Source organism: Nipponia nippon, unplaced genomic scaffold (assembly GCF_047370975.1).
Source record: "Nipponia nippon isolate SJK-2023a ecotype South Korea unplaced genomic scaffold, ASM4737097v1 scaffold_22, whole genome shotgun sequence".
Lineage (NCBI taxonomy): Eukaryota > Metazoa > Chordata > Aves > Pelecaniformes > Threskiornithidae > Nipponia > Nipponia nippon.
The window spans coordinates 632,930-657,826 of NW_028262339.1; the positions used below are offsets into that span (position 1 = coordinate 632,930).

The 24,897-nt window shown below is 38.1% G+C and overlaps 1 protein-coding gene across 1 annotated transcript in view; it reads right to left on the reverse strand.

The window, feature by feature from the left end:
* DYM (dymeclin) overlaps nt 1-24,897 on the reverse strand; it is a 260,986-nt gene that overhangs the window by 81,282 nt on the left and 154,807 nt on the right. Inside the window, 1 exon segment of the mRNA XM_087760268.1 lies at nt 23,262-23,426. Coding sequence (XP_087616394.1) covers nt 23,262-23,426 — 165 coding nt within the window.

The following is a 24,897-nucleotide window of genomic DNA, read 5'->3' on the forward strand; positions in this document are numbered from 1 at the left end:
ATTATGCCTCTATCTCTACCTCTGAAAACCACCTTGATAAACATCAACTTCATTTTTAAAGTATCAGAACAGATTTAGTTACAATCCTCAAAAGGCATTTGCATGAAATTTAGCTCATAAATATCTTTTATCATCGACAAACTTTGCCTTCTAAAGGAGATGCTTGATTTTACGGCAGTCACATCTTCAGTGTCTGTAAGGTTTTGGGTTTTATTTTGATTTTTAAGGCATGAATAATGCAATTATTATAAGGCAACAATGTTTTACAAGGTTGTTCCCCTCCCCACAACAAGGTAAAAGAGAAAAGTGCCAATTCCTGCAGAGGTGGAAATTAAGACTGTCTCCCAAATTTCCCTCATGTGTCTTAGTCACACTTCTATTTTTGCCCCACTAAAAATCAAGCTGAAAAATATGTATACTATGTGGTCACGGAGGGCAGCCTGCACAGGTTGACAAGAATATAGAGTTTTCTACCAGAATACTTTTCCTCTTTCTTCTGTTCTTCTCCATCAACTGTCAGACAGACTATGGAGCTCAATTGCCCTCTGATCTCACCCATTATGCACATTTTATAATATTAACAAATTATGTTCAGAACAATGAAAGTGTGTTAGTACCTCAATCCATCTCTCACTCACAGAAGTACTTATGGACCAATGTTTAGCAAGCAAAATTATAGGTTGGAATAACAGCAAGATGAAATAACAGCTGGCATCTATTACAGATCATCAAATCACACCATGGATGAGCTCAACCAATGAGGAAGACTCAAGGCTGAACAACAATCTCAAGGTCTTGTGTTTCTGATTTTTAGGAATTAAGAAAGCGTTGGTTTCTTAACTCCCTCTATACAGATGAAGTTTTTAATTTAACACAAGGCTGAGCCTCGATCAATAAAAAAATGATTACAGACCAAACAGTAACGGTTGCTTAAATACAAGTGATCTGATTATGTGTTATTTGCACACACAATAAAATTCAAACCAGTAATACATGAACTTAACGCTTTCAAAAAGCCAATTCCACAAAGCCTGTGGATCAAAAAAAAAAAAAAATATTCCAATAAGGGGAACTCATTTAACAACTTTCTTCTTGGTCCACCAAAAATCACAAGCCAACAATCATGGAAAAAAAAAATAAGCTTCTACAAGTTCTGCAGAAAGTCTAATTTACAGTAGATTGAAAAAGCTTTTAAAGTATATTTGTCACATACAAAAAATGAATGTATAAAATGAAACTTCTATAACTAAAAAATTAGAAAAAAGATAAGGGAATTAAAATTAGACGTTGAAAGTAAATCTGAAGTTAGAATTTGCCAAAAACTGCAGCTTTCTGAAAGCTTTGTACAACAAGAAGGAAAGGTACCAGCGTACCTTATTTTAAGAAAGTAAATAGGATGACCCAAGATAATGACATACCAGTTAATCCTGAGCATAATGGAACAGCAATCGTGAGACTCATTCAAAGGAGGATGTCACCAGCATAGAAAAACAGACCTTGCCAAGCACACTCAGGTTTTTTTTCAATGAGACTAGAAATAAGATAAAGCATGATAGTACCCCTGTTGTAACAGGCTTCTACACGTCATTTATGTGACTTCATTCCACATGGGATTTTTTTATTAAGAAACTCAAATGATAAAAAGCAACATGACATGCATTATATGAACTGAAAATCAGACATCTGAACAGTTTGAAATATCTTCAAATTTGAATCTTGAAATAAGTTTTCTTAATATGTCCAAAGAGGAATATATTCTTGGCCCTTCTAAATGCCAATAGCTATTTAACATTTGCTATAGCTACCAAAATATTTTCAATTATATAAAGATGATAGATAAGATGACGCATATCATTGATATATGTCAATGATAAAGAAATATTATGGTTAATCTTTGCAAATGGCACATTCATTACAGGAGCATCAAATAAAGAGAAAAGGACATTTTTATTAAATTATTCTTTATCTTTCAAGAACTTGGACACAAAATAAACTTGTGATTTAATGCAGCCAAACTCGAATTTAGCAACAAAGAATCCAAGCTGCTCCCCAAGTCTGAAGGATCTCAGCCTGGGAGCAGCAACTAAAGACCACCAGACCAACAAACAGCTGCCCGTAATGCAATAAAGCTGCTGGAAGAGTAACTGTCTTTGGTACTAACAAAAAATTCCAGCAAAGTTTTGCTCTACAACACCTGCCACTGGCATACTGTGTGCAGATTTCACGACTATGGTTTGAAAACGCAAAGGCTCAGAGAAGAATCAGGGTATTAATTATTAAACCAGAAAACGCACCTCTACATGAAACGTTCAAGAAACTCAATTATTTAATGGATTTGAGAAAAGAAGAAAGGGTGATTTGACCAAAATGCAAAAATATGCATATGGAGAAAAGTTCGTTAACAGAGGATCCTTCAAGCTATCAGAAGAAAAATAAATACCAAGTTTTAGTGAAGCAGAAATTCAAGTACCAGTTGCTTGGGCACAGCTCTTACAGAGGTGGCTGAAACCAGGCATGAAGGGCAATAAATTCCTATTTACACTGTCAGGGCTCCCGTGAGGGGAAGCCTGGTGCATTTCTGCTACTACATAATGGGAGCAGGAGGAGGTTGCACTTCAAACACAAAATCAAAGCCAGCTCATCAGTGTTGCACCACCATCCCTGTGCTCTGGCAGTCCCCCTCCACTTGGTCCTTGAAGCTCTGCAAGTCACCAACGGCAGACCAAAAAGCTGGACTAGGATTCCTCCTAAACTGCATCCAGGTTTTATGCCAAAATACAACAGGGAATTACAGAGAGCCCGCGCTCAGGCTGACCCCAGACATGGGAATGAGAGACAGACAGACATGGTCCTGGGGACAACCCTCAGCTTCAGGCTGCTCCTGGAGTCACCCTTCATCAGGGAGAACAGGCATGCCTACGCACAGCATAGCATGACTCTAACGGGAGGGTAGTTAACGGGTTGGGACAGCGATGGAAGTCTTTAAACCAAGACTGGATGTTTTCCTAAAAGCTACATTCTAGTTCAACCATAGAAATTTCAGCCCAGAAGAAGGAATTAATTCCATCTTTGGTCTGTGTTATGTTAGAGGTCAGACTATATGATCAAAGTGGTCTCATCTGGTCCTATATGCATTTAGGTAATGGTCTACACATATTACATCAAAAGAGATGGAAGGAACACTACTGTATAACTTCCATACATTTTAATTTCTTTTTTTTCCATGCTACATAATCTGATGAAAGATGCAGACAACAAATCCTCTTGAGAGACAATTCAATTCACTGTATTTGTGGGTTTTGTAGTATTAAAAAAAAATCTGGCAAAGGTATCTCCAGAATTAAATTTTTGCATTAGTATGCTGGCATATCAGCACCGTTACAGGCAAGAAGAATAACACATCTGTCACATGTGCCATCTTTTGTAACAGGGCAATGGTTCAATAAAATATGCAATTTCATAAACCTTGAGGAAAATTTGAAGTGGTTTAGGTGTGTATTCAGACAGATGGGAAGTGACGCTTGCTTGGCATACGGACAGAAAGATTTATGTCAGGGTCACAACATGCCAGACGTCCCACGGCTCAGAAACATCAGATCTCTATGTAAACCAAAACTAGGGAAGGTTTGAAAGACACACTGTGACAAAGGTGTGTTTCAGATGCAACATTTTAGATATTCTGGAAAGAAATAATCTGGACCAAAAAAGAAAAAAAAAGGAGGAAAAAAGCTACAACTTTGGGTGGGGAAGACATGAACAATCTTTGAAGCTGAAAAACCAAGAGTCAGAGAGTGAGAGACAAACCGAGCACATTAGCAGAGGAAGGTCAGATAGAGCTATATGACAGAAAAAAGGAATAAGGATTGAACTTCTCCCAATCCAAATCACTAGTGAGCTTCTCAAGGAGAAAAATTTTCAATTATCTGAATGTTTAAAAATATTCCATATGCACTGAGTACAGAATTACTCGAGGGCTAAAGCGCTGCTCAACATAATTTATTTGAAGCTTGGAAATTCAGATGTTCTGAATCTTTTCTCCTCACTCTCCTAGTTCAGAAGTATGCTGCAAATAAACTGAACAGCACACAAACACAAAACGCTATCTGGTGATGGAAAAAAACAGTTCCATGGATCAAAAAATTTGATTATGAAAGTTCTCAAACAATTCAGCAATATTCCATGCTGTTCCTTCTCTCTGCTCTCACATACATGCCAAATTTACTATTGTTCTCACTTTTAAAGAATTAAATATAAGCCCTAAACACCGAAACCATGTTATGCAAATACTCCTTAAACAATAGGGTTTGACAATGCCTGTGTGAACACCACAAACATATTAGAAAAAAACTCCTTTATATAGCAAGCTCTAAAAATATCTTTGTTTTGAAACCTGACGTCTGAAAGTTAAAACCATACCTTAATTCCTGTATTTTTTACGGAACACTTCTTAGTTTTGACGGATTTTTTAATGGATTACAGCAAAAGAAAGAGTGCTATGGCACGAGGACTCTACTCATGTATAATGGATAAGATGCCTGGACAGACATTTCCAAGCAGAGGACCTGAATTGCTTCTCTGCTTGAATAACAGTTCATGTATGGTCACATGAAAGGTCACATCAAAAAAATGCACCGTGCTGTTTCATACAAAATACAATCATCGCTAGTCCTATATGGGGGGACTGGTTGCAAGCAAGTGCAGTAGGGGCACTTGAGCAGCCTTTCTGTGGGCGATGGAGAAGTGATCTGCAAGCACTTAAGGAACCAGGCCCTGGGAGAAATCCATTTAGCATTAATAAGTGCAGAAAAAGTCCCCAAATGCCCACGTCTGCTGAAGAGCCCTTGAGACATTTTGCATTTGAATTATCCAAGCTGTAATGACACATAAATAGAAAGAACGAGAGAGAATACCTGTGGAGAACTCCAAGGGCTATCCAGGGCAGTTGACTCCACGGAGGATCACTGCTCTTGCTTACTTGAGCATAACTCTAATGCCTGGGAGACATTTGGGATCCCAGGAAAGAGAAGCTAACCAATTAAGATATCAAATTGCTAAGGAGAAAATAAGAACATACTTTATATCTTTCTTTCTAATCTCATAAAGAGAAGCATGACACTAACTTCTGCTGAATAAAGCTTTGCTATATTTACTATTAGGTCCACCTGGCTTGTGGAGATGATGTGAAACCAAGAGACTTAGGGTGTGCAGTCTCCACAAAGGTCATGTATGCAAATAAAATGGTTTGTATGGGCATCACTGATGGACTTATTCACCAAAGAGTGTTTAAAGGATCAGGGAATGAAAAGGGCTTCTCCCAGGTAGCAAAAGATCCACGTGAGGCAGGTATTGCCATGTTCTAACTTTGCTGGTCAGTGATCAGACTTTTTTTTTACTTTTCTTGTATAGTGCCTTCTCAAAAATGTAAGTTTGTATCCCCTCGGAAACAGGCTGTGTGCCTCAGCTGCCTGCTATTTCAGGGCCAATCCCAAAGCATCACAAATGATTTTAATGCAACCTGGGTAAACAAACGATTTCTATCCCATCTTCCTGTCAAACAACAAGCAGTAAAGACTGTTCTTTTAATTCTACAGTCCTAAATTTGATCATAATAAATTAAGTACTTCAAGATATCTTTAGTTCACGACAAAAGCTTCTCATTAATTTTAAAGAGCATTCTTTTATCTGCCACTGCTTACATATGAACAGGATCTATAATTCATATGCTATAAAGACATTCCAAATTCTGTCTCCTCAAGAAATTTTCTTATTAATAAAAGTAGAAAGACATACAGTCACCATATACTTGTGGCGAAAGTATATAAGCAAATTCAGGAGCAACTTAGAACAATTAATGGAGGCTTTGCATTAACAAACAGGATTTCCTGTTAAAATGGAATCAAAAAGACAAAGAGACTAGAAAAAACATGGAAGCAAGGAATTTGATGTGGTGAGACAAAAGTAAATAGTTACAAAAGTAAGCCAAGAGTTTAATTTGCAGAGAGTGGGAAACGTATTTTTCAACTGAAGGCATAAATTTTTAGGCAGCTCATGGCCACTTTCCAATGAATGTTGGGAAATTGATGCTCCTATCGCTAGACAGCCTTCCGCTGTATCTTGGTACAGATAATTTAATTCCCCTTTTGTCTGGCATGCCAAATAACATCCTCGTAATTCCACTTAAAGGATAGAGTCAGGCAAGGATGAAGAGCACTACCTAGAAACAAGATCTTCCTAACTCCACGTCATATTAAAGTATAAACTCAATAACCAGACTGCGATCTACTACGGATGTAACCCCCCATGCAAATCTGCTGTATTTTTCTCTAACCGAGAGAGTGGCAAGTGGCAAACTAAATTCAGGAAGGCTTAAAGCTATTGGGGAAAATGTATGCAGTCCAGGATAAACAGAATACATGTTTGTAAAGCTCAGACTAATTATAAGGTTTATTCTGAGCTAAATATCCCTGAATCTGCCTTAGGTTTCTCAAGGCATGAATGTAATTCCTTTCAATGCTCCCTGTGTTTGCCCTGTTAATATTTTATAAGAATACTGAGCGGGCAATAGGGTCCACAATATTTCCATGTCATCCACTTGCTCTTAATTCAATAGGGTAAGTGTTTCATAGCTGTTGAGAGAAGACATTTGTCTTGCATTAGGACAAAACTCTGTGGGTGAGAATCAGAGGAAATTGCTGGAGAAAGCAGCCTGAGCAAAACTCCCACCCAAAAACCCAAAGACAGACTGAACAATGAAACAACGACAAGAAAATTAAAAAGACATCACTGCCATGAAACCTAGGGTCCAAACCCTTATCCTTTGAGAAGCTTTTATTTGGTATGTTTTTGCTCAAACACACCAGGTGTGCGTGTACATATGTATTCATATGTTATTGCTACACTTCTAAAGAGAACTGCTGTGCGTCTCTGTACTCACTCTGACAGGAAAGAATCTGGATCCACGTTAGGAGTTAACAGACTCATTCCATACGCAGAAGATCACAGGGTATGTGCATTGCGAACAGCCCTCTTCAGGCTAAGACTTAGGCAAAATATGAGTCTTGAACTGTACTTCCGTCACCGAGAGTCCTCACCGCTGGCACTGCATGTCACCCGCACCCCATCCTTACAGCAACCCCGCTCAGTGCGGGTTTGGCTTTTCAGTGCCTTGACATGGTTAAAATGAATTGTTCATTGCATTCTCCTTTGAACCTTGGAAATAACATCATGACTTTGACCTAACTTCATAAAACTGAGTTTCAGTATTGAAGCAGAACAACAAGAAACAAGCTGCTAGGAGGACACATTATTGTGCTGTAGACAGATAATATTAGTTTTGTCTTATGCCTTCGTTTCCTTTCCCCCTGCCTTTCTTCAAAGCCCTGTCCTAAAGCTCTCCTTGCCATTTTTGCTCCACAGGAATGAGTTCTATTGTTTTCCTCATGCACTGACCTTCTCTTCGGTCAGGTGTCCATCCTGATCACGTCCTTCTCCCTCCGCGGTGATCCTAGCAGTGTCCCACCAACGGTTACAGAAAGCCTCCACGTGCCTCTCCCTAATCACTACAGTTAGTTTAATTACCCTATTGACATAAAACCTCTGAAATTTTAACAAACTGGAAACATTTTTTTTAGGAAATAAAGAAAATCAGTTGGACCTATCAGGACTTAGCTATTGCTAAGGACCTTACAGAAATGACCAAAAATTCAAACCAGACATAGGTCTCACTGCTAAGATGTGCTCCCAAACATGATCTTGGATGCAAGGACTACCTCTTGCACAACAATGAGGTCATTTCTAGATTTCTAAAACCCCATCAGGAAAGAAAAATTGAAAGATAATGCATTTGTATCTGTAGATAACTTCCATAACTGTTCATAATGGGTAGTAATTTTTTTCAAATCAAAATCCATAAATACTTTGTATTTTCTTTGTGAGTATTTGTGAACCACTGAGAAACTGTTATGAGTACCACGGGATCTAAAAAAATCAGTAATTAAGGAAATGAGTATTTTTTGTCTTCCGGACAGAAGATGGCATGTGTTCAGTGTGCCCTGAGGCCACACAGGGAATAAAGATGATGTAAAAAAAATAAAGCAGTGAATAACACTACATTCAGAACAAAAAACAATGCATAATCACTTAATTAAAGATTGTGGTTTTGCTTTTGAAACAAAGATGCTGAATTAAAACTTCATAGACAACTTTAATCTATTATTTCCTAAACTTCAAGTGAATTTTCAGTATTGATCAAGGCTTTTTTTTTTTTAATGCAGTAAGTGCATAAAACATAATATATTGACTTGAATGTATTACAGACTTCTTCAGCAGAGTACCTCCATCCATGCTGTGTTAGTGATTTTGGCTCAAAAATCTAGTTTTAACTGTATTTCCAGGCATGAAAAAAAATTATAGTTTGAGCTGCACCACTAAAAAGCTAATGCCAGAGCAGCAGTTTGTTCATTCCCCTACAATTTCACCAGGCAGTTATTCAGAAGGATGTTCCTTCTTGGTACACAAACTGCAGTTCCCAAGGCATGTGTATTCAAACAGGCAAATACAGAATTTCTAGGCACTTTTCCAATTTTACTTATGTATTCCCTTCTGAATACATCATGTTGGACATGAAATACATTGAAAGGAATAGAGAAGAGAGCTTTCTGTTAAAAGTGTACAGTACTTTTTCATGAACTCAAAATTCACACTACAATATTTGGTATAACATAAATGTATGCACATATGTACAGATAAACACAACTTGCTCCAGGAGAGATACTTGTTGGAAATATTACTTCTGTCTGCAAATAGCACTGACATGCAGATATACATAATTTGAAAGAGACTGAAATGCTTAAAAATTTTCAGAGGCACATGAAGGTACTACTACTTGAAAAAAGGAAAAATGCAAGAAAAAAGCAGGATAATATCAAATAATGTAATATATTAAATACTTTTCAATACCAAGACCAAGATTAAGTTTAATCACTATTACTAAACATTTCCTGTGAAAGCATAATAACAATGTACTTTAAAAATAAATATCACAAGTAAAAATTGTCTGCATCCTTCATTGTAATGTCAACATCAATCTCCTTTGTTGAATTTCTGTGGATTTGTGTACCTAGATATAAACCTGCAAAATGTAGCCAGTCATAAATAAACCTCTGTCCAAAGGAAAATTCATGTCAAAATAGATATGAAATAAAAAATAGGTCTTTTCATCCTGAAAAATATCCATGTCATCGAAAGAAAACATTTCTCAAGAACACTAATTTTTTTTTTTAAAGGGATGTTAATATCCAGTCAGAATCCAACCGCAGCGGATGCTGAACAAAACAAGGGATCATGAAGCATTTCATAAGAGTTCAATTCACTATGGAAAAAGATACAGTTAATGATCCACATGGAGGTTAATTTGGCTTTAGGAAGCCCCAGCCTGCCCTTGCCCAGCTCAGTACAAGTGCTGTGCCAGCATCCTGGGAAGCCAGCCCACGGCATTTTCTTAATTCCTGTTATTCAACTTTTTTCTTTATTTTCTTTATTTCTTTACTTCTTTCTTCTTAGTAGCTACAGCCTCTCAACAGCACCCATGCCCATTCCTACGTATGTGTTAGAAATAATGGCAGGGCTTTTCATCTGCTTAATTTCCTGTGCATCTTTATTATGAACAGTAAAGCTGCCCTTCCTAAAATTGCATCTTAAATTTGGAGAGTTCAGTGATTTTCTCCCCCTTGTTCTACAGTTCTAAAAAGAAACATAAAAAGGAAAAACAACCTGCGCAAATATAGAGCAAGGACCCGTAACGGTTACAAACGCAACTCCCAAGTATGGCACCTATGTATCATGAACATACAGTGGTCTTCAGCATCTACGGAACATTTTTAGAAATATATTACAGACAGTTTAAACTACTTGTCATTGCAGGAAGATGGCAGTTACAGAACGGATCATCTGGAAGCCTTTAAGGACCAAAAAATGTTTGGAGTACTGAATTTGCCCAGATTTTGTCTCCATCACCAGTACTGCTCTCCCAAATGACAAACGCGTGCAATCAAAATCACCATGGCTCGCAGCAGGAAAAGGCTTGTCAGAATCCTGAAGGAGCTCAGTCTCTGACTGTCCCTTCATCTTTATAAAAATACTTTCCATATTTAGCAAAAAGCACATCTTACCCACGTTTCATAATCCAGCCTTGACAGAGCTAAAATGTAATCATGTTTCTTCACTATAGTCTGCCTGTCAGGGTTTTTTAATTCTGTTCTTCGGTTAAAAAAGGCATTACAGACATTACCATTAAGATTTAGAAACATTACATGGGCATGAAGAGCCCTTATGCAAGAGAAAGCAAATTTTATTTTAGGTAACGCTTTGAAATGATTGTTCATTACTTTTTCAGTAGGAAAAAGGTCATTATTTCCCACATACGCTGTCATCCTAAATTACCTTATTCACTACTGAACTTGTCATTCTAAAGAGACGTTATTTTATTGCCTTCAGACAAACACATGCAAGCCTCAGGATTGGTGGGAAAACTGATACAGATTTGATTTAATGATTAATTTCAGCATACTTGCAGTTGTGCAATATTTTTCCATCTTCAAAACCAACATGATATATTTTTAAGTCCCAGTCCCTCAAGTTGCACAGTAATTAAATTTACATTGTCTTCAATTTATTTGGAAATTAACCTCATTCCCACAGAGAAAAAGAGGCTGTGCTTTTGTGCTTTACCTCCCACTCAGAGGTATATACATCTTATTCCCCTGTGTAATTCTCTCTGCCTCTATCAATTAAAAAATCCTCCCGAATTCCTAAAAGAATGCCTTCCCCAAAATGTACTTTTTACAAGACAAAATTCTGTGATGTTCCAGGTCACTCTGTTTTTCCCAAAGCAAAGAAAACAGTTCCAAGAATAGAATTAGCATGATGATAAAGCAAACACCAACAGTTTTCTATTCTATACTGTACAAAAAGCAAGTACAACCCTCATGGGATGGGATGTTAATTCCCCTCCACCTTGGGAAATAAACAACAAAGCTGGAGCATGGGACTAAATACAAACTGTATTTCAATAGGATGTTCAGAAGAGACAAAACATGGCTTTCTAGGCTCATACAAATATCTTTCTGAATTTAAATTTATCCAGGTGACAAAATGAGTTTTCACAACCCTGCTGGTGTAATCTGGATTAATCTGAGGCCAAAACTATTCTGGAAAAACAATTTGGAAATGTGATCAACTATACAAACAGTATAAAGGCTCTCAAAAGTACAATCAAGATAATCATAGTAGAGACTCGATAAGTGGACAGGGAGGTGGACAGAAAACTGGCTGAATGGATGGGCTCAGAGAGCTACAGTCAGCAGCACAAAGTCCAGCTGGAGGCCAGTCATGAGTGGTATACCCCATGTGTTGATTCTGGGGCCAATGCTCTTTAACATCTTCATCAATGACCCGACTGATGAGGCACCCTCGGCAAGTTTGCAGGTGATACAGAAGTGGGAGGAGAGGCTGATGCACCAGACGGTTGTGCTGCTATGCAGGGGGACCTGGGCAGGCTGGAGAAACAGGTCAACAGAAACCTCATGAAGCTCAAAGGGAAATATCAGATCCTGCACGTTGAGGGCCGACCAGCTAGAAAGCAGCTTTGCAGAAAAGGACCTAAGGGTCCTGGTGGACACCAAGTTGAACATACACTAGCAACGCACCCTCACGGCAAAGAAAGCCAACAGCACCATGGGCTGCATTAGGCAGAGCATTGCCAGCCCATCAAGGGAGGTGATCTTTCCTCTCTGCTCAGCACTGGAGAAGCCTCATCTGGAGTGCTGGGCTCCCCAGTAGTAGAGACATGCGCATACTGGAGCGAGTCCAGCAAAGAACCACAAAGATGATTAAGTGATTGGAGTGTCTGACATGCAAAGAGAGGCTGAGACACCTAGGACTGATTAGCTTGGGGAAGAAAAGGCTCAAGGGGATCTCAGTGCATACAAATATCTGATGAGAAGGTGTAAAGATGATGAAGCCCGACTCAGTGGCGCCCAGAGAAAGGACAAGAGGAAATGGGCACAAATTGAAATACAGGAAATTGCATTTAAATGTAAGAAAAAAAACAAGTTCCCCAGAGCGTTTGTAGAGTCACCATCCTTGGAGATATTAAAAATCAATTGGACATAGCCTTGGGCAACTGGCTCTAGGTGACCCTGCTTGGGCAGGGGCTTGGACGTGACAATCTCCAGAGGTGCCTCCTAATCTCAGCTGCTTGGTGACTCCCTGAAATCACCATGAGCATGGCTAAACATTTAGCACAGTTGCAACAAACAACAAAATGCAAGGAACACTGCCTGCTGGAAATGAACACCAAGTCTATGTAGAAACCAGCAAAGCCACAGTTGCACTACAAAGCACTTTGGGAAATACAGGAAATATATTTTAGGGTAAAATCCTGCAGTAGCAAGAGGATGGCTTGGTGATTAATTAGAAGAATGCAGCATCAGAAAGATCTGATTTTATTTATTTATTTTTAGGTTTTTTTATAACCACCAATTTTTAATTTCTGCTGGGCGAGCACCACACTGAAAGCCATTCCAAGGACTTACATCTTCTTGAAATGTGGAGAAAAGTAAAATATCTATGTTGAATTCTCTTAAAACTGTTCTGCAAAACTGAGAAGCAATCACAGCAGAGTTCACAGTAAAACTGTTAATTTAAGAAAGCACAGCTCTTTGTAGGACTGTGCACTACTAAACACATACCAAGAGCTTTAGTGGTGTCTAATAGTCAGTAGGGTAGAGGTTCACCTTCAGTAGGGTAGAGGTTCCTCTGAGGCTCACTTCTCAGAGGAAGATCACTAAGCTGGACTGCACTTCAATCCATGCAAGGGATGAATGTAAAGGTTGAATTTTCCACCAACTGGAAGTAAAAAAAAACTATCACTCTATTCCTGACACTAAAATTGGCCTGATGGGTCACATCTCTTAGAGCTACCTTATTTCATCCTACCTATAAAATTGGATTCTCCTCTTTCAGAAGATGTTCTGATAACTAATAAGGAACATAGATGAGCTGTGACACTGCATGTTATGCACCTCGAAGTATTCAAACTAACCAAGTACATGAGGCAGAAACATTAAATGGAAACTTTTAAATCTTCTTTCATTAGTGTCCACATATTGAACTAGTTTTCAGCTAGGCTGATGCCCCAGAAAACTTTTCCAGCATTTAGAAGAAAAGCTAAACATTAATCACTGTCCTGGAGGTTACACTGGGGCTGCAGGATTAGTCATCTTTGGAAAGCAGTTGTGGTTGTTATTTTCCTCTCCCACTGCTTTTTCTGATCTGCGGCTGGTGCAGTGGGAGCATTCTCATCAATGTTTTCTCACAAATTCAGCTTACAAACACAAAAGAACAAAAACGCTTAAGAATAGCTCACAGCTCTCAACCCCTACATCCTGCTGTAGAGTGGGGATCCAAAACCTCCTTATACAACTTAAATCAATCCTTTGGAGGATTAGAATAAAAACCTGACTAATTCCTCCCCCTTTTTTTTCCCACCTCTGCATTTTTTGGTCAAATAGGCTGTGGTGAGGAATGGCGATACCAAAATGTGAGAAGAAATGACAGTTCTTGTAGTTGGATGTTCTCATTAGAAGCCGAACATGAAAACAACTGAAGAAATAGTTCTTACAGTGTTACTAATTCTGCAAATCTAGAATGTTTTGGGTCACTTAGATCAGTATGAATGGATCTGGATGCCAGTTTCAAGTCTTTAGCAGCTACACCTCCGTTAAGCAAGTCGGCAACGTTCCCTGTTCCCTCCATCCAGCTCCTTTCTTCCCCATCCTGCCCCGGCCACCCAGGGGCTGTGCAGCCCCTGCATCGCCCTGAGGAGCCAGGCCAGGTCTGCGGGACTCAGCAGCTCCGGGGCTCTGCCTTTGCTGCAATGTGCTTATGACACCTCACTGCCTCTTTGCTGGAGAATCGCTAATTTAAATTGAATGGCTAGACAGCTGAGAGACCACCCAGAACTACTCCAGAAGGAGAACCATGAGGATGGTGTTTCTAATCACTTATACTGTTAATCAAATATTAAAGATTTTTTTTCCTTAAAAAAAAAAAAAAAACAACAAAAACAACAACCAAAACCCAACAAAACCCAACCTTTTCCACACTCATGCTACTTGGAACTGCAATTAATTAGGAAAATTAAAATTCTCAGGTATTTTCACTAAGCAGTTCTACCCTGTGGCTCCTGTGCAGAACATCTCTGCAGCACATATCACATCATCTGCTTTGAGACAGTCTGGAGACAGTCTGGATTTTACTATATAACGTTTCTCTCTTGGACTCATCACTTTTAAACAAGCATGCCATTAAGTATCCTGAAGTCAGCCAGTACGTGTAGAACAACTAGGTGTGCTTGCACAATCAGCCCAAAATCAGCCCACATGTCTTATGCACAATATCCCACTAACCAAATTACATTTCAAGTGAAAGCTACCTACAATGTTAACAGTATGTTGCGGGGTTTTCTTTTTTTTTTTTTTTAACTGCACTATTGATTCTTGCGTTTATTGATTAAAAATTACTGCTAAACTAAAATTGTATGTATTTTATGGAGTGGGATACTTTGCATCCAACCCTAAAAGCCAATGTCTCATCTCCTACATTAACAACATAAATCTCTTGTTGCTTCTGTTCTTCAGAGTCCTTTGCCAAAACTTCATTCATCACGACTGTTCATATGCATGATTTGAATCCCTTAATCACCTACGTCTCTGTCTCCAAGAGACATCTGCGAAGTTATTTGCTCCACCATTCTTCCGGGGTACTTGTGAATCATTTGTTACTCAGGTTTCAAAGTTCTTTTTGATATATTTTAGTACTTAACGCACGACACCCAGTTTCAGGTAGATACCCAGATCTCTCTCTAGACATCAGCGTGTATGGATTAAACATTTAGTTCTCAATTCATTGCAAGATGTAGATACTCCTCACTATTTAAAAGGAAAAAAAAAAAAAAAAGTATACATTTTAACGCTTAACTTCAGGCATTCTGGTTAGAACACCTTAATCACCATTATCAATTGTGATAATTCTAGCTGCAGTCAGTACTTTCCACTAGTTTCATCTGAACATAAGTAGTCCTGGAATCACAGCTACAGCCTCTTGATTTGTTTGCAATGATAGCTCATGATGAAGAGGACTTCTGCGTAAGCCAAAATGTAGCTTTGGTGAGAATCTGCTTTAATTTGACAAATTGGAAGATGTTTTGAATCAGTAACATGTTTGTTATTTTCTAAGTGAATAATTTTCTATATTTAGGCAATAATTACACATTTTACTAAGTTGCCTTCACTAGCCAAAGTTCATGCAATGCTGTCTGGGAAACCAAAACAGGTAACAGTGCACCACCGAGATGGACAAAACAAAGAATACCCACACTGCACTCCATGCTGCCAGTGACAATGACTTATTGAAGCTGCTGGAAAGCTGATGTTCTGCACTCAGGAGGTGATGTTCTGCACCCTAGGAAAGTCAGCAGATACTACAGAGGAGCTGAGCCTCAGTAAGGCTTTTTGGTCTAAGCAGAAGATTGGCTTACATGAGCATAAATTCTTTCTGCTTTCAGAAATAATAAACTTCTAAACTTAATAAGCTTTTAAACTTAAACTATTAAACTATATTCAGTCTGACATTCATTTTATTAGCATTCTCCTGAACACTTCAGGCAAGCTATAGAATATTTCTCTTTTTAGTCTCCAAACAATAGCTTATTTACATACTTATAAAAGAATAAGACACCCTCCCCAATCCTGATTAATTGCCAGACATTACGTATGAACGCAAAACCCCCGGACTCTGAATGTACTGCTACAATGGAAATGTGTGAAAGTAATTTTGTTCCAATTTCATCTCATGGGAACGTGGGCTCATAAGCATTCAATTAAAAATAATTCCATCTGATCGAGATGTGCTTTAGTTTCACATGCTAATGTGGTAGAATGCGTCTGGATCATGTCTGTCATAAATTTTTACCAGGGTAGGAGGAATAAAGACTATCATATAGAAAGAACATAGCTCTTGCAATTTTTCCTTTTCCATTTAATTTTTTTGCACATGAGAAAGTAGTGTTTTGGCAACCTGTGCTGTTTGGTATTATTTGGGTCAGATCACCTGGGGGATAGTACCTGGGAAGATAACATTCATAATGTGAAAAATCTAAATCAAAATACAGCCTTTTAAAGAAATCCCTAAGACAAACAAACCAACAAAATCCCTGCATGGCAATCTGCCTGTAATTCCAATTTTTAATGCCAGAAGAAGCCACTTTGATCATTGTGTCTGACACAAGCCATTGGAATTCCCTCAACTACTTCCTCCTTCAAGTCCAATAGCTGCGGCTGGACTTGGACATATCTTTTAGGAAAATATCCAATCTCATTTAAAAATTCCAATCTTGGGAAATCCAGAGCCCTTGTTAAACTATTCCAGTGAATCATCCACTGTGTAAAAAAAATATGAACCAGTCTCTTCAATTTTTTGCTTCAATTTCCAGCTACTGAAGTGCATTATACTTCTGCATACTAAAGGGCTCCTTATTAAAGAATTTATTTACCCTTAATCTCCCAAATAATTTTAGAGTAAACTCATAAATCTGCCCTAGAGTACTTCCAAGTCCTTTCAAAGTCAATGCTACCTGGATCTCTTATCCCAAGAGCATGACCTACGTGCATGAAATTCTACCGGCTCTATGAAAACACACCTTGCTTGCATCAGGCTTAGATGGTTAATTTTTGATATCAGTCATCTTTCCCCTTCATTGATCACTGCTTCCCTAAAAACTATTCTCTATACATTATTTTAAATAGGGCAGGAGTTAATGAACCAATGCACAAGGGTTTCCACTAGACATGCACCCACTTGATGAGCATGCACTTAAACTGCATTTTGAGACCTACAAGCTAGGCAATTTTTCACCCACCGAATACCCGTAGCATTGATTTTATATCTCACTGGTTTCTTGACTGATATACTGTGCAGTACGAAGACAAATAATTTGTAATAGAATTATTTATAAACAATTCCCCTCTGCCAAGTCACTCAATGTTGAGTGTAAAGTGATCCTTCCATAATAAAAAACCCCAACCCTTCAATAAAATTATCAGCAGCTGACTAAAAATCATAATCGAAAAGCAATAAAACATTAAATTATATTCATTCAACAGACCTCTGACCATTTTTATTTTTAAATTCTGGGTTTTTTTCCCCAAAGGAAAATAATTAAATGAGCTGGATTTCAGGGAAATGTTGTTCCACACCATCACAGTGGCCAAAGAAAAAGCCTCATCTCCTGACCTGTGATCCCAGATCGGGAGCTGAGTCCACACAAAATATTTTGAGTGGAAGCTCAGAGAACAGTTTCCTTAAAAACTTACAGGCTCCTCTATAAAAACCCCAGCATACTGGTATCAAACCATCCTGCATCCTCCAAGAAATATTAATGTAGCTTGATTATATCTTTTTTCCTTTGCCCATTTTTACTTATTCTTACTTTTACTTACTTCTGAAGTGAGTTAATTAAATTCTGTCAGCTGTTCCATGGTCTACCTAAGACTGAAACTTAAAATGCATGTACCATAACCACTGAAATCAATTATTATTACAGCAACCCACAGCATTGGGTTTGCATTGAAAATAAAAAGTAAAACAATGAATATTAAACCCATTACAAAAAAGACTGTCTTTGAGTCTTTAGGTTAAATACCAGTAATGGCAGCAGTTGGAATTTGTCAGTGTACAGGGGATCACATTAGGAGAAAAATTTTCTTAACTGTCACAAAAATGCGCTATCTCCAACTTCTACATTAGAAGCTGGATGAATAATGCCATATGTCTCAATAACAAGAAAAATTTCCCAACCAACCCATAATTATACTCTATGATAATGCAAGGATATTGTAATCCCTGAATGGGTACCAATTCTGTTCTCATCAGCCTTCTGGCTTGGCAGGGTGCTGAGCGGAGCACACGGAATAGTGCTTGTGGTAGCAGAAAGGAAAAAGGAAAGGAAAAGGAAAAGCACCCACAGACCGTTCGGTCAGATGCCAGTTTTAGAGGCAAGGTGTAGATCCTTACTAAAATGTCCTGCAAAAAGAAAGTTTATCAGTATTGTCAAAAGAGTATCAAGATAGTTTATTTTAGACAAGTCCTTAAATATACCAAGATTTTTAGACCTTTTCATTGCAGAAATTTAAAAAAAAAAAAAACACAAGAAGAAATTAATTTTTAAACTAAGTTATCTACTATTCAAAAAATAGTTTGCTTTAGTAATAAATGACATGAAGCTATTTCTCACCTGTGACAGGTCCAGACTCTGCCATTTTCATTATTCTACTTCTAATCCTATGACATAAGTGGATTTATTCATAAAACGTGAAAAAAGCAAGCTGTTGTTCAAAACTTATAAACACTTAAAAAGCCTTTTCAATAAGGTCCAATTACTATATCACAAATTATTTTCCTTTTCACCGAGTTTTATCGAGTTATTTACCAATAAAGGTTTTCAATAGGTCCTGTGACTGGGGCCCCTTATGAGATAAGAATTTTCCTGCAGCAAGAAGATTTTTGTCACCTTTGGAAATTGTTTCATTCTCAACCAATTTCATCTGCCTACACCAATTTACAACAACATTTTTGTTTTCACACACCACTTTGGATGGAAGCCTACCTGCACTGACTTCACTCTGTTTGGGACACTTGTTTGCAGGGACAGCCGTGTTTACCGAAGGTGTGATACCAAATAGACACCTTCCCATTTAAATAATCATTGAAGTCAAAATAATATCGCTCATCTTGTTGATTGCTGTGTTTATATGTTGTCCCACCTACTAGATGTTTATAATATAACTGTTATTATTTCTCAATAATGCTTTGATTCTCGTTACACAGGGAACACCTTCAATATCAGCTCTCATGCGTTAAGCTCCCAGTGAAGTAAGGATGAACATTTGGTATTTCATATTTAAAATATCACACACAGCAAGTATCAGAAGTGATATAAATTATTTTCAAAAGTTATAAATAACTATGAGTGCTTTAACTGGAAACAGCAGGAAAATAGAAAAGGACCAGTTTTAAGGAGGCTGAAGGGGCTCTTGGTAAAAACACCCAGATCTTCTGTTATCCAGCTTGTACTCATGCAAGGCTGATGTACTATTTTACTTGCACTAACTTAGGGTGAGATTTTTATACTAACTGCTTAAAAACTGAATGTAAACAAATGCTCAAGATGATCTATAGAATCAGAGAAAAAGAATTCACACCTGTCAAAACCTATTTGAAAGAATATTAATTGATGTACTTCTCCATATTGCATTAATCCATGCAAAAACCATTTAAGGTTCAATAATAAACGTATCTGCTTCGTATTTCTCCCCACTCTCCCTTCACGGACTAAAGCCAAAGAAAATATGTCAGACTTGCAAATGTTTTAGCTGTTTTCGAGGATGATACTCTGACACCTTTCCTGTACGTACTGAAGGACGGGCCAGTAATCCATATCATGACAAAGGACTGTCTATACGTTCCTGGGATCCAGCCCTGATGCCCCAGCACAGCTCACACTCCAAGGAAAAAAGGAGCTGGCAACTGGGTACTGAATACAAGCTGGCTTTATGCAGATCTTCACCATCACACTGCAGCAACAGAAACATTTCTGGTAATTAGCACTATTTTTCAAAGCTAACCTCCAAGGCCCTGATCCCGCAAAGACTGCGCATTCTTAAATTAATGTAATTGCATAATTCCATCGACTCTGATGGCATGGGAGGAGTATGGTTGCAAAGCTTATCCTCTGCAGTCTTCAGACACTGTGCCACAACACTTCTGAAAGGGGGTATTAAAATCTTATTAGATACATTTTGCTGTTTGAACAAACCTACCATTAAGTAATAGAAGATATGCAAAATGGCTAAACTGTGTGAATTTGACATCATATTTCTTTGTCTCTGGGCAAAAAAACTCAATTCAAATGAATCCATATAATTTTTCCTTTTGCTCTACTACTTCATGAACATGTTTACTCAATTTATAAGGCTCAGCAAAACCATATTTCCTGCTTTCACACACACAATGTCAAGCTAGCTATGAAAACAAAACTGTCCTTAATTTGTTCAACATCCCAAAACAAATCGTTGCTTGTTAGCTGCCTTTTGCTAGTGCATGCACTAAGCCAGTTTCATTTTCAAAAGCAATTTTCCTGAGATTGACTGCAACCCAAAGAGCTTTTAAACAAAAAGGGAACACACACAAGCACTAGAACTTCACACGATGAACATGCAATTCAAAAGGAAACCATAATGGTAAGAGTGGGAGAACATATTTCACGTCACAAAGCACGGTTACTGCAATAATCAATAAATAGCACAGCCACAACAGAATTATTAGAGGGTAGCAATGACAGATTACAATCCCAGGCTCAATATTTATGCTATGCTAATGCATAGCATAATAAAACAGGTATTGTGCCTCCTCTGGTTTAAAATTTAGAAAAGCCACTGAAAGCAACACTGGCACTAAATCCCAATTAAAGCTGCCTGAAGACTTGGTGCTGTGGCTTTACTCCCTGTGGGATAGGGGAATATATACCATTTTCCTTCCCCTCTTCCCCACTTCAACCAGTGTTAGCTGGTCAGTAAGTGCGGGATGCAGTGTGCTTATAGATTTGACAGGTCACCACCAGTATGTTACACAAATCCGTGCTAGCTTGAAAATGTGAACAACATTGATCAACCAGCAGCATAAACACACTTTTATAAGTGCTTTAATGGAAAACAGTGGTTATTAACTAGTATTAATTAGTCAGTGTCATCATTCCAAAGCCGCTGCCTTCTTTTCTCCTTTGTTTTACTTTCATTAATTCCGTCTCCCCACCTCCAAATTAAAGGTACAACTGTTCATGTCCATATTCATGTTTGCACACAAAATGTACCAAAATAGTAATAAAAACTTTAATTCTATGGGACATCTAAAGAGAGGGAACATCATCTGGGTGTATCAGGACAGCATTAGAGACCTGCCATTACTCAGGGCTAAGCCTTATATTCTTCACCAGGAGTCCTGCAAAGAGGCCTGGATGGGAGGGTCGCGATTTAGAAGCTGCCATAATTAATCATCCTCTGCCTTTAGAGAAGAGATGGAATGCATAAGTTACTAAGCAGGCTGTTCATAGGGTAAAATAGCGCAGTACTTAATGCAGGATGGATGCACGGATTCACACAAAACCCACCTTTTTTGACACCTCCATTTATGCCACTGTGTTTGATGCTATTTCATAGAATCATAGAATCGTTAAGGTTGGAAAAGACCCTTAAGATCATCGAGTCCAACCGTTAACCTAACACTGCCAAGTCCACCACTAAACCATGTCCTCAAGCACCACGTCTACCCGTCTTTTAAATGCCTCCAGGGATGGAGACTTATGCAGGCAAGTTTCCTGAGCACACACACTAGAAGGTGTTTCACTGTTCTAATCATATATTACCAGAACAACAACAGAGAATTAGCCACTAAAAACCGCTACCTATATATTTTCCTAGCAGCAATTTCTATTTCAAATGCTCTGTCTTCCTCCTATCTCATAAAAGGATAGCCTGTAATGAAAATCTGAGATTTTATAATCTCCCAGGCTGATATATTCTAATATATCTCAACTGATGCATAACTCCCATTTCAGACAGTAATACCAGCAAACTATTTCTCCATCAGCTTCAGTATGAGGACCAACTACATGAACTTTTTGCTCTAAAAACTTCACAGACTTGTTACATGAAAAAGTGTGTAGTGTTATCAGTGCTTATTTTCATCCATACAGCCACCTGAAAGATGCAATATCCATGGAGTAGTACTTAGTCTCCCAAAGATGATTTTGCCATCCTAATGCTGTAGTGTTGCCATTGTACAGAATTACCAAATTTTCATTGAGACAAGCTGGAATAATTAAGCCATTTCTGTTACGTTTTCAGGATATCATTCCTACATGCAAAATATTCCATCTTAAACAAGATTTTGGTGTGGACTGCCCTCATTATTATTACTCATTTTTAAATAATGCCTTTGAAATCTTAGGGGTTTGCCTAATTTAATACCATACCCCTGTTCCAAATTAATCTGGAGAATGCCCCTGGGACAGTTAGATTTTCATCTCCTGTTGAGATCCTTCAGCGTAACTCCCCATCATTATGTACTACTATAGAATTTCTTTTGTACAAAAAGAGCTATTTCAGCTTGCATGCCGTATTTTCTTCCCTTGACAATCAAGCTGGTTTTACTTATGTTTACTGTGTGGTCTACTGCTATTGTACGCCAGCTTAGCTGGGAAGCTGCATTTCCACCCTGGATGATTTCCATGTTCTGATCAATTTTGTCATGCAATTTTTTCCTTGTTTTCCTAAAGCTTCTAGCATCTTGGTTAATATATTTAATTATCTGCAGCGTCAACAGTGAAATAGTAAAACTTAAATTTTTATTTAAACAGCTTAGAGAAAACATTTGGGTATTGTAAGAATTTATTTTTAAATTCCTGCTATTTTACAGTTTCTGTAGAGCATCTATAATTCTGCACCATGAACAAGGAATTTTATGTTGTCATTTTTGGGCTGATGGATTCTCACCATTCTTATTCTGTATAATCAAAACTGATCAGGCATATCAAAAAAGGCAGCTCTTTCTTAATTAATCATTAAGTGCCATGACAATTTACTGAACTTGAGAGAAAAGTTCTATCATTTCCATTCCTGTAAAGCAATTTATATAGACAATGTTACCAAAATAACGGGCATCAGGGAAGTATTAGACACTTACATGTAAGACAACTTATATCTCTGCACTAATTCCAAACAAACTACATAACTGTATGGAAGCTTTGTGAATCACAGCTTATGTTCTTATGTCATAGCTTTGGAAAAGGATTAATATACTTTAACATAAAAAGCATTTAAAACTTCCAAAGGCCACACATTAATTCCAGAAGTTGTATTCTAAATTAAAAAAAAAACAAACCAAAACAAAAACCCAACAACAAAAAAACCCAAACCATTATTAGATTCCCATCTCTACCATACTTTTTAGGACACACATCAAGGATGCCATAAAGACACAAACCATCCCCTTAGACATTTTACGTTATTCATCAGTTTACTGAGAACATGCACAGGTCAGTCACAGAGCATGCAGCATGCAGTAAATGGAGAGCAGAGGTTAATAACCTGGAAGCATAGGATCTGAGAATGTGAGAACAAGTTAAAGACAAGAGTTCCTCTCCATTGTCACTGAGGGTCGAGAAGCAATGCTGCAGCGTAGAGCAGTGGGAGTGGGGGAAATACAGTTTGTCCAAGACATATACATATCTCCGCAAGTGGCGGCAGGTATAACTGAAAGACAAGGGTAAAGGGAGAAAAAAACAGAAAAAAGAGGTATTTTCCTTTAAGAAAGTTAATTCATGGTTTAATGTCCTTGGGTTTTGTGCCAAGAGTCAATGGAAGATGCCAAGTAAGCAATGAAGCAGTTTGACATAAAACAACAGTTTCAAAAGACTGATGGATCTGTTAGCCTGTGGCCATACGCTGGTTCTGTCACTACCGCAAAGGGAACTCGCCAAGTCTCACACGTTAGAGATGCAAGAAATTGGGCTTTCTTTTTCCCCTCTTTTTTTTGGGAGGAGGTTGATAATGCATTAAGAAAAGTTTTTTGTCTCTCTCAATTTGCCCTGAAAATATTAATGCATAAGTCTGGACCTGGTTTACAAAGTTTACCGTTAAAAAAACCCGAGTATTCACAGAATTTAACTGATTTTCATGGAAATTGACATCTCACTTTCAGGGAAAAAATTCACACAGAATTACTGATCAGTGCGAACTGCTCGCAGCCTGGGATTCCAGTGGTAGAGTATTCCTGTAGTTAATTCTAGTTCCTCAAACATGGTGCTTTATCATAACTGAGTTACACACTGAAGACCTGGTGAGCTTTTTCATTAAAAACTACAATCACTTCCATGAAATAACTATAGAGCAATCAGCAAAATATTTAGTATCCATACTAACCAACTCTGCTCTTGAGTAAGAGATATTGCCTATGCTTATTCACAGAATATCCTCCCACTCCTAATGGAAAGGAGAATAAACTAATTAGAGTAGTTCACCTGCAACAAACTGCGTTTCTGGTAAATTATGAAGCACATACAACATATAACCTCAAATATCTAATATTATAGGGTTTGCGTAGAAAATACATCACTGCATAATGGTGTACCAGACGCATGTGTGATAGCCCAGCTCACAGGGGAACTCTGCCCAGGGTATAGAGTGTGGCAAGTCTAAGCAGCCTAATACACTGCGAGATAAATAAGAGCTCTTCATAAGCATCAAGATACTTCTACCAGACCATTTGCTGTCCCTACTACAGCCTGAATCAACAAACACCTGAACTCTAGGCTGCAACCTCCTTACCCAATCAAAAAACCCATCATTTCATAGCTTCATAGGTTGAAACTTCGCCAATGGGTTATCTATCCCAACTGTCTGCATTTCACAGGCTAGTATCCCTCTATAATCCCTTTATTGGACACGTGTGGCTAAAACACTCTTTTAGGAGATCAAATTATTTGTCTACCTTGGGCAAAGAACAGGACAGAAAAGAGTGCCACCAACAGCTGATCCTTGGTGCAATCAGTGGGGCTCTAAGCCTAAGACTGTATCAAAACCGATGTCTCCCATTGCTTTAGTTTAAATAGCATTCAATACTTTAAAGTCAGTCACCTACCTTTGCTCTGGAAGTTGAGGAACACACAATCCCTTTTGGCACTTCATTTGCAGATATACTAGTTTTCAGGAGAGGAAGCAGCTG